This window comes from Carettochelys insculpta, chromosome 15 (assembly GCF_033958435.1).
Source record: "Carettochelys insculpta isolate YL-2023 chromosome 15, ASM3395843v1, whole genome shotgun sequence".
Lineage (NCBI taxonomy): Eukaryota > Metazoa > Chordata > Testudines > Carettochelyidae > Carettochelys > Carettochelys insculpta.
The window spans coordinates 17114775-17128701 of NC_134151.1; the positions used below are offsets into that span (position 1 = coordinate 17114775).

Below are 13927 nucleotides of genomic sequence, written 5' to 3' on the forward strand. Positions count from 1 at the left end.
TGAATGTCTGTAGCTTGTGATTTGAAGACTTTGTAGCAAAATTATACAGCAAACGATTAAAGAACTAGACAAATCATACAAACAATAGAGAAGTAGGAACCATAATAGAACTATAAAGAAATAGAAGGTTTCACAACCCTAACTACTGATAAGTAGTTTCTTGTCAGACTGCTATCAGACTAAATTTCCGTTAACCATCTCAAGATCAGTTTCTTTATCTGGAGATATTGGGTGCCTTTACTACTTGATCTCCTTCTTAACAGCTTGATATCATGCTATTTTTAAGGTAATTAGATGGAATGTAAGGATGTACCTTCCTCACCTCATGGCTGCTGCTCTTTCAGTCTAGCTGCAGGCAAAGGTTGTAAGCTTTAGGCCTTACAATATGGCTATAGAAGAATACTTCATTCTTACACTATGCATCCACACTGACAGCCAAGTCACGGGATTGGCAGAGCTGCTGTCTAACAACCTGGCATCTGGATGGGTCTGAGCTGTCTGTGATAATAATAGAGGCCTGCAGTTCAGACGGCGGCTCTGCCAATCCTGTGGCTTGGCCGTCAGTGTGGATGCATAGCTTACGTGCATGTGTTGTATGTACTGGGTAATGTTCTACAAAAATACCGTGTGGAGGCTGGAGTCTTACACGTCAGGAAATATCAGTTCTGACGTGCGTGGGAACTGTAACATGACTCCTCCTTGTGCTTCCTAGCAATTTGTATAATTGTACATATAGCTGCTGTTTAGTTTTACGTTATAGCAGAGAACTGCGTTTATGTGCTCAATTTGAATGCTGCGTTAATGTGGCTTTTGTTTTGCTTGTCTGCATGTTTTAGAGGAAGAGAGTGTGCCGGGGGGAAAGCTGAGTACTTAGATGATGGTGCTTGTTGTGTGTGAGACATATGGAAGAGTTAGCTGGGAGAACTTGCTAAGTGCAAGCCACCTGTCCTCCAGGTTAGACCTGATCAGAAATTTATTGGCAATGTTTTTCAGTTGAAAAATGACAGTTTTTTTCTAAACCAAAACTTCTCAGAAGGAGAAAGGATTGGTTTCAACTAATTTCATGACTGAAAATTTTTTGGGGGAAGAAGTTGAGAAATAATTGTCTGGTTTTTACATTTTCTAAATGAAAGATTAGTTTTCTGTTTTGAAACAATGTTTTCTTTAAAAAAATTTAAGCAAATTAGAGAGTAAAATAATAATCAAAACCTCAATATTTTGACCTGAACTAAAGTTGGGGTTTGGGTTTGGGTTTGTTTATTTGTTTTCATTTTTGATTTGGAAACATTCAAGACTTCGACTTTTCATTTCAACTGAATGTGTATTTTAAAAAAAAGTCAAATATTTCACCTCTCATAATTCCAAATATATTAAAGAGGAAAAGCATTACTAACATTGGAAAAAGCTGTTTGGAATTATGAGGGGTGGAGCCTGTAAAACAGGTGACAGCTCTGGGGGAACACTGCAGTATGCATGCTTTGACAGTTCAATTAACCATTGTAATAATAAAGCAACTATCTCCTTAATCTGCCTCTAGACTTTTAACTACTATTCCAAGCAAAACAAAAGTGTGACCTAGAGAACTGCATATTCCTGTTGAGGCAGATAAAGGATTCCCTTGTTAAATAATTGATTGAAGTCAGTTTGTGGGGTTTTTTTGAGAGTATTCTGTGTGCTGGTATTCTGCAAATACAGAAGAGCTTATGTTCTATGCTTGAAAGGCTTCCATTCTAAATGAGACAGACAATACAGTTTGGGTACAAAGGTGGTTCAGATGAAGGTCCCAGTTCCAAACAGCGTGGATGTGTGTATGTAATTATATAACCCACGTTTTCAGACATGACTTACTGATTGTTTTCAGAGGGTGTGCAAAGTCAGCTTCATGCCTTTTAGAAAGAACCGAGTGTCTGTCCTTCGAAAGTCAGGCCACTAGAAGGTAGTTCAGCCTGGGCAGTATTCCCTCTAATTTCTTATGTTCATGCGCAGAGTGAATTTTGTTATGTGCACCAATATGGAGGTGATGTGTGAACATGACACATCACCTCCATATTGGTGCACATAAAATTAATTCTCTACATGGATGAACTGTGGTGGGGATGGACAGAAGGGTTAGTGTGGAGTGTGGGAGGAGGCTTAGGGTGTGTGGCGATGAGGGCTCTGGCTGCGAGTGCAGTCTCTGGGGTGGGAACAGGGTTGAAGAGTTTGAGGTGCATGCTCCCCGAGGGGAGAGGGGCTCCTTCCAGTCCTCTCTCAGGCTGGGTCTGCACTTACCTTGAAAGTTGACGGCTGCTACTCAATTTTCAGTATGCCAATTGCATACCAAAAATCAATATTGCAGCCATCGACATTCATCCCTGCCCTCACTGCAGAATACTGACGGGACATTGACCCCGGATCATGCTGTTTTGCACATGTGTGAAATGGCAGCCCAGAAGATCGAACCTAAGCATTCGATCTTCCGTGGCGACTGTAGACCCGACCTCACTGCCGTAGCTCCAGGTCAGGTGAGAGGTGCTTCACTGTTGACCTTGGCACCTCTGATGAGCTTGGGGTAATGAGTGCATCTCTCTCGGCTACTGAAGGCCCATGCTGCTGGGGACAGTCGGGGAGAACTTTGAGGAGGTGTCTCTCCCTTGGTTGCAGTCACTCCCCCCTGGGGCTGGAGGAGCGCACATCTCCTTCAGCCCAGCAGGGAGCTGCCATGACCCGGGGAGAGGTGCCCTTCCCCAGCTGCGCCTGCTCTGTGCACGGCAGCCCTAGCCCCTGAGCAGGGCTCATTAGGTGGCTGTGCAGCTTAGCGGAAACTTAGAGCCTGGGTACTCAAACTCAGTACAATTTACCTCTATGTTATTTGATAAGTAGTGCTGCAAATCTCCGTGGAGATGCAGGTTTGAAAGGAAGCTTCACAAGAAGATGAATGTTTGGTGATTCAGGAAGTGGGAAGATAAAATGTTCAAATTACCGTATAAGAGATGGCATGGAAAGAGGTGTGGATATAGTAGTGAAAGAAACTTAAAATAAGGGTGTTGCAGACAGCAGCTTGGGCCTCAAGTAAGAGGGAAGGAGAGGAGAGAAAGAGTCTGGCATGCCATGGTAAAAGGTTTGTATGAGAGGACCGGAGTCTTGCATGGGATGTGGAAGACAAGTGGAAGCCTATGAAGAGAGTTATGTAAGCAACTGGTGGCAGACAGTGGTCCCTGTAAGCTAAGCACGGGGGTGGCCACTCAGCAGGTCGGCAGAGTGCCATCACAAAACTCACAGAAAGCAGCATGTTTCCATTGGTGGTGCACATCTGTACATGCCTTGGTGCACATAACAAAAATTATTCCACCTGTAATGGAAGAATGAAAAGGAGCCCTGGTGGCAGATGATCTCACCAGTCTCTCATTGGTTTAGTGCAAAGGTTTTATTTGTTTAGAATTCTGACTGATGTGCTGTATGTGCAAGACAGACTGCCTGTGTGTACCTCTTGTGGCACTGTCCAGTGACCTGACCTCCTGCTGCTTGGTTGCTTATGAATAAGATGCATCCTGACTCACCAGCTTGTGTCAGTTCTGTTACGTAGCTAAATCGAGGTCCTCAGTGCTCTAGTTATAAGCTATGCCTCCCCAAACCCTTTGTTCGGCACCAAGCCAGAGGCTTCCTGGGGTAGCTATGGAATGTTAAAATCTTCTCCCTGCCACAGGCACAGATATGAGAGGCATTGTGTGTATGCATTTGTGAAAATTTCCCTTGAAGTCTCTTCTCCCTTCCCCTTCTTCCGACTATTCTGAAGCTTAGTTTTTCTTTTCTTTCTTTTTCCTGTTTAAAGAATGATCCATGTAATGGCTTTTGGCCTCCGTTAATCCTTCTGTGTGCTAGAGAATGGGCGAGCTGTGGCATTATGCTGCTGAGGAAGGGATAAGTGAGGCAGGAATTTGGTAGGGCTGATGAATTGGAAGGACTAGGCAAAACGCTTTGAGATGCATGGACTCCATCTTTGTGTTTTGCTTCAGCTGTCTCCATCTTCCTTTCCTTGCTGCCAAAGTTTGCTTCTGTCTTGAACAGAGGTGGTGACTGCAAGCACCTTCCCTCCTCAGCAGTCATCCTGGCAGTCTCCTGAGAGAATAAAGATGAAATTGAGTCTGCACCAGCCCTGTGCAATGAGGTGGAGAGAGAAATGTCACCTTACATTGTTCTCCGTCCTGTGTGCTCAGTGGTTGAGTTTTGGGTTGAGGTGGTCATTGCCATGGAATGCTCAGGCGTTGGGACACTGGTAGGACGGAGGAGTGGGATCATACTTCTTGGAACTGAGAGAGCGTGAGCTGGGGTCATAATGCGCTCATTGTTCTCTGTGATTACGTGCCATTTCCTGAACTGCTCCTTTATGGTGATTCACACTGGAGTCGGAATGTGGAGAATGTTTGTTTAGTACAAATGTAAATCCCAGTCAGATCTGCCTGGGCTGCCACATCATTGTCTCCCCTTTCCGCTCCCCTGATATCCACAAGCACTTTACAGTCTCTTACCCTCCTGAGCTTCCTTTCCAGCCACCCCCCCATACTGAGTTAGCAGCTCTAACTATCACATGAGACTGACAGCTTGCACAGTGCTGAGCAGTGTCCTGATGAGGAATAGCTAATAATACCCAAGCTACAGAGGGAGGGTTGCATCTTTTGGCTCCATGTGAGGTATCTTCTGGATTGAATATACTCCAGGCTAATTGGATTAGAGAGAGAAGATACACCAGTGGCCCGTCAAGAGCCCTGCTGTCAGAATCTCTGTAGGCCTCCTGTTCTCTGGGATACTGGGCGTCTTCCATCATTATAGAGCTGACACACTAGGTAGCGTAGGGATCATCTCATCTAGGCTGTTATCTCCATCTCCCACAGTTTCGGACCATTGGCTCATCTGATCTGTGAACCTGCCTTTTACCGTGACTTGATAGTTTGTAGTACTATAATATGGGAGAGTATGTCTTGCCCTACTGGCAATAGCATATCCTTTGGCAGGTGCTTGGAAGAAGGCATGTAAGGGGCCTGTCTTTCCAAATGGAATGTTGGCCGCTAGCAGTGGAGGCCCTAGGATGGTGAAAGCAGGAATCAGTACAGTTAGGGATGGAAGTTGTTTTCCAGCTATAGGCACTGATCAGAAGTCTGTCTGCATTCTCGTGCAGAGCTGAGATTCCAGTCAGTCAGTTTCCTACTGATGCCATCATGTTCTGCTAACATGGGCTGAAGTGCAGTTCCTGAACAGAATGGTAGTGCCCAGCTTTGCCTAGGGGATAATGGGAGGGAGGAGGGAACAAAAGTGGAATGAGTATGAAAAATAAAATCGTGAAAATTTTTGAAACTAACCTTCCCCCTGCACCTGTCTCTTCCAGTCTCTGTCTGCTGCTGTCTCTTCATACTGTTTCTTTTCCTGTCTGAGCTCACCGGATTCATAGCCACTGAAATGTAAGTATAAGCTATTGAAAGTTATTTTTATTATTTTTAAAGTGATTCTGTGGATGTTATCTCTGTGAGTGCTTGCATCAGGATGCATGTGTTCCCAGGCACTCTTGATTGGAGATCTTGGTCAGCAGCGTCCATGGGTAGAGTATACAGGGAGGGACAGACTCTCTGCCCCTCCAGCTCTTTGTCTACCACCTGTAGCTTGATATGGAGTGTTCCCTGGCTCCAGTGTTCATTAGGTAACCACGTAGCTCACTACACCACTTGCTTATTTTTCATTATCTCTGATATTTTGTCTTTAATTATTTTAATTATTTTTCTGTGCTTTTTGTGGGTTTCTCCCCTGCTTGCTTTGCCCAGTCTAGGCCTGCTTATTTTTCTCAGGTCTTGATCTGCTTCCTTGAGTATGGATTATGGCTAAGACCTGAGGCTTCAAACCCTGCCAGACCTGCCATGGACAGTCAGACTGCTTTCACTGTTTGAGAGAGACTTAGGTCCCTTTCAAATGTAAGAACTATTGAACATTTAAGAACAGGTCTAGGAAATTGAAGAAGCACAGGCATAAACTGCTGTTGATGAAACACTCCCTAATGTTTGTGAATTCTTAACCATCCCTTGCACATTTGATCCACTGATTCCCTCTGCTCTGGTGGTTACCAAACACCCTGAGTATGTGTCACGTCCTCAGATTAAAAGGATCTAATTCTCTGGCATGGAATAAAAGTGGAAAGTTGCTCCCTTGATTTGGGCCTTGGGAGATCTTTCTTTCCAGTGTGATTACTGCTGAGCTACCCCTTCCTTACAATACTGACACCACAACACCAGCTAAGAAGCCACAGAACTTTGCACTTGTGTTGGCACCAGACTCTGTTCCTCCTGAGCAAAGGGACTCCAGAGCCAAGCTGAAATGATTGTTTTGTGCCAATTGTACTTTGGTACTTTTGCCAGATACCTCGCTAATATCCAGCCTTCCATGCCACAAGTAACTTTGAACAGTGGAAGAGCCTGAAATGCTGCTGCTGACTGCTACTGAGAGAAAATTTCTACGTGTTTCAGGAACTTGTGAAGCCCATATGAGACACAATAACTTACCAGTTCTGTTGGAGGAGATGGGGAGCCCTGACGTTTCTCCTTAGATAACCTTCATATGTCTGCTCTGGCCAAGTATCGGAGGAGGAGCCGAGTTAGTCTGTATCTTCAAAAACAACAAGAAATCCTGTGACACCTGATAGACTAACTGATGTTATGGAGCATAAACTTTCATGGGCAAGCACCAGCTTCGTCAGATGCATGAATGGGGGATTCCACTCATGCATCTGGTAAAGCAGGTCTTTGCCCACGAAAGTTATGCTCCAAAATAACTGTTAGTCTCTAAGGTGCCACAGGACTTCTTGTTGTACTCGGGCAAGACTTTCTTGCCCATCAATGATGTGCTGCTGTCCCCAGCTATTATCCTGCCTACTTGCAAATAGGTCAACAAAATACTATGTTCCACCCCAGCTGCTTGGAGTATGTTTTCTTCCAACCTATATCAATTTTATTGTTGCTGAGGCCATTGACAAACAACGCAGGCATCATTAGCTCCATTGAACACCATTGTACAAAGAAGGGCCCAAGTTGTTTAATGGTACCACAGAAGGACTCTCATTCTTTCAAGTACTTCTGGGTGACACTACAATAAACTGAAATAAAAAGAAAATACAGCAGATTGCAGATAGCTAAATGATCTTGTCCCATTCATCACCGGCTCATGAGAACAGCTCAAGGCACAGACAGCAACCATCTTAGCCCTATCACTGTTGCTCTTAAGTGAATGCCTTCCTCAGTGCAGAAGAGTCTAACCTGACTGATACACAATGAACTGGGGCCACACTGGATTTGTCCTCCACCGCCACCACCAGAGCATACTTGCTTAAGGACAGAATTGCCGCAATATTCAGCCTTCTGTCTACAATACAGAAGAGCCCACAAACCCCAGGAGGGGCTTGCCTACAACTTTTGGGTCACATGGCCTCCTGTATAATTGTGATACCAAGAGTGTAGTCTTGGTAAGGGTATTTCCAACCTGTTTAAGAGCATGTATGTGTGGGGGCAAAGGGGAATAACGTAGTGGTTAGAGCATTGGCCCTGTAAACCCAGGGTTGTGAGCTCAATCCTTGAGGGGGCCTTTCAAGGGTCTGGGGCAGGTTATATTTAAAAAAACAAAAAACTGCCAGGGATGCTGATATGTCCTGTTGTAAGTGCTGGGGGCTGGAATCAATGACATCTTGAGGTCCCTTCCAGTTCTATGATACAATAAACAGCATTCAGAGAAGAACCATGAAAATGATTAATATGTTCCCAATAATCACAGTGTTTCTTTCCAAATGAGTGTTTAACTTGGAGGGTCCTCAGATGTCTAAACAGGTGGAAGGACCTACAAACAATATGTATGGAAATTTCATTCCTACAGTTTCCTCCAATGAGGATCATCACCACAGGCCAGGGTGGGCAGTAATTTTCGCAGAGGGCCACTTTACAAACTTTAGTACTGGTCGTGGGCTGGCTCTGGACCCCCCCGCCCTGGACGGGATGGGGTTGGGGCTACAGAGAGAGACTGTGTGTGTGTGTCTGAAAGAGAAGCACTGTGCGTGAGTGACTTTGTGACGCAGATCGAGTGTGTGCTGCAATGTGTGTGTGACAGTGACGTGTGGCACAGACTGGATATATGTGACAGCAACATGGGGTGTGTGTGCGTGCTGACAGCTGACAGCTGCTGGGTAAGTTTCTGAGATAAGCCACCTCTCTGTCTCTTTAAGGGAAATCTGTCCTGCTTTGTTGTCTTCCCCTTCTCTGCGCTCCTGAGTCACTTAACCATCCATACTGCTGACTGGAACAGCTCTGCTGTGTGTCTCTCTGTCCCCGATCACTGTTCTGCAGAGCAAGGAGCACCCTGACTTTAGCACTACTCTCTCCCATTCACCTTCTCCCCTCTACACGGTTAGCAGGAGAAAACTAGGAGCAACTCAGCTGCAGATGGAACAAGGTGCAGGGAAGGGAAGCTGAACACATGCTGCTGTCTATAATTATGCACGCTCTGCAAGTCAGCTGGGTGGGCTAGAGAGAAATGCTTGGTGGGACAAAGGCATGATGTTGCCCACCCCTGCCACAGACCCTTCCTTTCCTGATAAGTTGGAGTGCTCATTTCCAGAACATCATGGCTCAGGGCCAATGGACCCCTTATGAGGTGACGCTCTGTGTCAATATGCTTGTCAACACAGCCTATCCCCCATTAGAGGCCACCTGACCAAAGTAATGCTGGACAACAAAGCAGCAATGTACTATATCAGTTGACAAAGTGGAAGAAGATCCCATTTCTTACTTGCTGAATTTGTAAAAATATGGAATTTGGTGTATATTGCACCACATTCGTAGCTCACTGGCCAGGACTATAGAACAGGGTTGTGAATTCTATCAGCAGGCATTTCTGCACTTGACCAGGAGAAGGACCTGAGCGATCAAGTATTCAGAGAGAGATATCTCAAATGGAGCCATTTAGAGACAGAGAGACACCGTCCCATGTTTGAGGGGAGGGCACAGCCACAAATTGAAGAAAGATGCCTTCATCACTCTGTGGCCTTGTATATTGCTTATACCGCCACGCCTCACCTACTTATGGTCCTAAACAAACTGAAAAAGGAGAAATTAGTAACTGTCCTCCTAGCATCATTGTGGCTGCGATGTTTGGTTTCCAGAGCTGGTTCGTATGTTCCAGCAACTGCTTCTCTGCCTTCCCTGACAGTGAATTTCCTCACCCAAGACTTGGGGTCTATATTCCACCCCCACCATACAGTGCTTCACCTCAGAATGTGGCTCTTAGATGGCTCTGTGGTGTAGAACTAGTTTTCTCCCTGGAAATACAGAAAACCCACAAGAGGGACTACTCCACAGCAGACATGGAAATTCTTCTAGGGCTGGTGCAGTCACTTTTCAACTCATGTTCTTGGTTATCTTCTGAATTTGAAGACCACAAGTTTATTGCTGAGCTTCATAAAGGTACACCTTGCTGCCCTCACACCTTCCTACCCTCACGTCAGAGGGTTCACATTCTTCATTCACACAGCCATCAAAAGGTTTACTGAGAGCCCATTCAAACCTTTTCTGTCAAGGAACCAGTACCATCACAGGATCTCATCTTGTCTTCAGTACACTGAGGAAAGTCCTGTTTGAACACCAGGGGAAGTGTATCCCACTTTGTTTTTTATCAAGACTTTCCTCCTCAGCATAGTTTTCACCTTAATTAGGAGAGGATAGGAATGTGACCCTTGATGTGTGACCCACCATACACAATGTCCTTTTGTGATAAGATGACAGTATGTCCACAGCCTCACTTTCTATCTGAACTTTCCTCAGAATTCTGTGTTTATCAGGAGAATCATCTACTTGTTTCTTTTTTTCCAAAGCCTGGCCCTTCAAGAGAGGAACAAGCCTCCATGCACTGCATGTAAAAAGAGTTCTTTCCTTTTATCTTGGACAGGACTATGCCATTAGGTCTTTTTCTGGACTCTTTGTCTCTATTTCAAAACAAATTAAAGGATGTCCTACCTCCACCCAAAGATTGTCTATATGGTTTCAGGATGTGTCTTGTCCTGTTACAAAGTCATGGGGGTTCAACCCCCTCCATTAGTTATTCCTCAGTCCACCAGGGTTCACTCTACCTTTGTAGCCATCCTGAAAAACATACCTATCTTGGATGTCTGTAGGGAAGCCACCTTGTCTTTGCTGCCCATACTTTACCATGTGCCTTATGCTGCCATGCACGGCGACAGAGCTTGAAGTGGCTTTTGGTTGATGCTGTTTTGTGGGCTGTACTGAATCCACCTCCTTGGCACCCTCTTCTATAATTGAGGTGCTGCTTGAGAGTTTGCTGACATGGAGCACTCATAGTGGCACTACTGGAAGGAGAGGTGAGAGGTTACTTACCTTGTACAACAACTGAATTGCTTCAAGACACCTCACCCTATGGATGTTCCACTGACTGTCTTCCTTCTCCTCTGCCTCAGAATCGCTCACTGTGTGTCATCTCCACCCTCCTATACATACCCTTCTGCTGAAACAGGAGGATGTCTAGGATGCATATGTAGACCTGACAGGAATCCACGATGTAGCATGCATGGGCATGCATTCATCCTGACAAAGAGCACTTTGGAGAAGACATCTCAAAGAACTCCAGCTACTGTGCAAGTTCAGTGATCTCTCTGTCTTTAACCAGATCACCCCTCTCTGACCATGGTGTCCTGTGTCTAATTCTACTAGTTCAGTTCATTGTTTGGAGTCATCCTCATCCAAACAAGGTTCTCAAATAATAACTCATTGTATTTTCATTTAACTACGTCTCTTAGGAAAACGTTTAATTCTTTTGGAGAGAAAGGGGCTCCTCTCCTGCTCAGTTCTTTCTTTCCAGCTGTATACTGGATTTCATCTTGAGTGTAATGGATGTTATTGAGACTGGAGGTTGTACATACATTCAGCCATTCTCAAAGTATCTCGTGGCTGGTCAGAGGGTGGTATGAAAGTTAAAAAAGGCATATGGCATGCACTTGCAGGGTCCTCCCTTTCCTTGCCCTTTGCTGAAACTTGTCTCCTGTAACTCCAGCCCAGTGCAGTGCAGTGGCATTACACACATTTGACTAATGATGATCATGGAGAAGTGGTGTTCAGCCCATTAGCGTTTCATTGGTACAGTGCTTAGGGGTTAAAGCAGAGGCATGTGAGCCATACTCTCTGGGTTTCATTTCCAGTTCTGCTAATGGCTTTCTGACCGCAGGAAAGATGTACTACTCCCCATTTTCCCCTCTGTAAAATGAGCATGATGCCTTGTCTATCTGCTTACAACACTCTGAGGCCGCCCCTTTTGAAGGAGATGAACAATGTGAGAGCAAGTGGTCATTAATAAATATTAATACTGAAAGCTTTTTGATTCAGTTGAAATAGAGCTGGGGACCCATCTCTGATATTCACAGGCATACTGTACTGGTGGCATAGCTGAAATCTCCTTTTACTTCTTCTTACTGCCTCAAACTTTATTTGGGAATATAGTTGACACTCATTTTCCCTTCCTGGCCTCATTTTACTGTTGTCCTAAAATAAACTTTCTTTAGTAATGTTTAACATAGTTAAAATCCATTCTGTGCCCCAAGAGTCATTCACAGTCATCCTGTTAATATCACAATGACCTCACCAGGATCCAATTCCTGGCAAGTTAGGTAGGGGGAACTTCCGTGAGAGACAGTTCTTAGAAGATGGACCAGATAACAAGAGAAGTCTACTTGGCCGATGAGGTGGGGAGTGGGTTGTGTATCCCATGCAGTATGGGACTAATTTGCCACCCGTGGATTTAAAAAAAGCTTGGAATTGCCTCTTCCAGTGTTTTGAGACTGTGTTGGCACAAGGGTGTACTCTCAATGAACCTCTTATGATTGAGTGGTCAAAGATAGTAGTGAAATCTAGGTTGTAACCTGCTTTAATGCATCTCCCTTCCCTACTTCATAGATGGTGTTTTCTGTTTCCTTTTCCTTTTATGTCTTCAGTTCATCCACAATGTTCTATAAAATGTTCAGCTGATCTATAGAGCCAGCTCTTCTGGGTTCCCTTAACTTAAAACAAAACTTAAACGGCTAAAAAGGGGAGAACTTCATCCAGTAACACATTACTTCTCTTCCTGGTATTATCCAGAGCTGTGGGTGTGTGTTTGTTTTTAATGTACATTTCAAGGAGAGGAAACAACTTTTCTCTCCTGACCTTTGCCAAACTAATTGAACAGGTTTTTATGTGTGTTTGGGAGAGAGGGAAGGAGAGATTTGTGTTTGCTGCCAGAAGAGCTCCTTCAGTATGACAAAAATTAAAGTCTCTCTGAGGTCTTGTCAAGCTGATGGCACTCCTCGTATTGTTAGCATAATGATGTGTCTTCTTCAAGACGCTCTGAGGTGCTGTAACTTCTTTAAGGCTCATCTGATGGAACACAAGTCTGTCTTACTAAGGTCTGGGATAGATGGTGACCCTGGCACAGTGGAGTGGCAAAGGGTGGGGAACCAAAACAGGAAATTGTTCTGGGAGTATTTGTGAACCATAATGCCATAAAATTGGGATTGCCAGAATGTTTTGCTGTTAGCAACTGAGGCACAGTGTTTGTGAAGAGTTTCCCTGTCCATGTTGTTAAATTCTAGTGAACTGGGCTTTTCTGTTTTACTCAGTTATTACTCTCCCTTCTAGGAAACCAGGTATATTACAGGGTGTTAATAACGCTAAATTTCTCCACTTCCCTGTCAGACCTGAGTGACGAATGGTACAGTTTCAGGCAGCATAATGTAGTGTTTTTGAGTATGGGCCTGGGAGCACAGAACTCCTGGGTCCTACCTCCAGCGCTCTGTGGTCCTGGAGCATTTCCTGGGTGGAGTTATATATCACTTGCCTCCCTTTCTCTGTGTGTCACCATCTGTGAAATGGCTGCGATGATACCTACATACATCACAAGAGTGTTGTGAGACTTGACTGACTAATTGTAAAGTGCTTTGGAGGTGTAAAGTATTATTTTTTAAGTGAAAAATAATTTTCATCCAGCTTTCGAACCAGGCTTGCTGGCTATTTTTCGTAAGGAAATCTACAACAAATCTCTCTTCCTGCTTAACATTTCGGACTGGCAGCTAGGTTATAATGACTGGGTGGAGTGTAGGTATGTCAGATGAGTTTAGGAGATTCCCTGCTTTGATGCAGTCTCACAGTACAATTGTTTCAAGTCATCTTTCTCATCTTATACTACAAAATAAGTTGCCTAAATCAGTAATTCCCTTCCCTAAGTGACGTTGTATGGGTATACCTGCACTATATAGACAGCTGGGAAAAATTCAAAGCTGTTGGCCTTGTGCTGCCTTAACTAGCGACATGCCAGTGTGCATGTGCATGGGTGTAGGTGAGAAGACAGCCTCTGTGAGATGCAGTGTTTGTACTACTCTGCTCAGTGCCAGGATTACACTATCCTATTCATGGTTCTCCAACTGCCTTCTTGTTACTGTAACAACTAAAGCTTCTCATAACTGCCTTAAATTTCCACTACTCCTAAAAATCTGAGTCAATAATGCTCTTCCTCCAATTGAAAGGTCAGTATCTTTGGCCCAAAGGTGGAAGTAAGCTGCTGCGCCCCAATAAGAGACTGGCCCACTGGGGGTGGGGCTCTGGATGCTACCAGATACATATACCCACACATACTGCAGCCCACTGCCCTGGTTGCCACACAACAGTACCCTCTAAGGAATTTAAATTAATTTCACCACTTTGACCCATCCATTGATTTAGCCTGTGTGCCCTGTATGGCAACAGTCTGATCTGGGAAATGAAAGAAATTGCATCTTTATCTCTAGCCTGGCAGTCAGAGCATTGACTACTAGGGAAACAAGAGATTTTGTGGCTTTCCCTTTTCCCCAAGCCTGCTAGTCTTTGTGGCTTACTCTCTGCACAGC

The 13927-nt window shown here is 44.6% G+C and overlaps 1 protein-coding gene across 1 annotated transcript in view; it reads left to right on the plus strand.

The window, feature by feature from the left end:
- The window catches only part of ERGIC1 (endoplasmic reticulum-golgi intermediate compartment 1), a 106491-nt gene that overhangs the window by 54085 nt on the left and 38479 nt on the right, over positions 1-13927 (plus strand). Inside the window, exon 3 of the mRNA XM_075009870.1 lies at positions 5363-5435. Coding sequence (XP_074865971.1) covers positions 5363-5435 — 73 coding nt within the window. The remainder of the gene's footprint in view (positions 1-5362; positions 5436-13927) is intronic.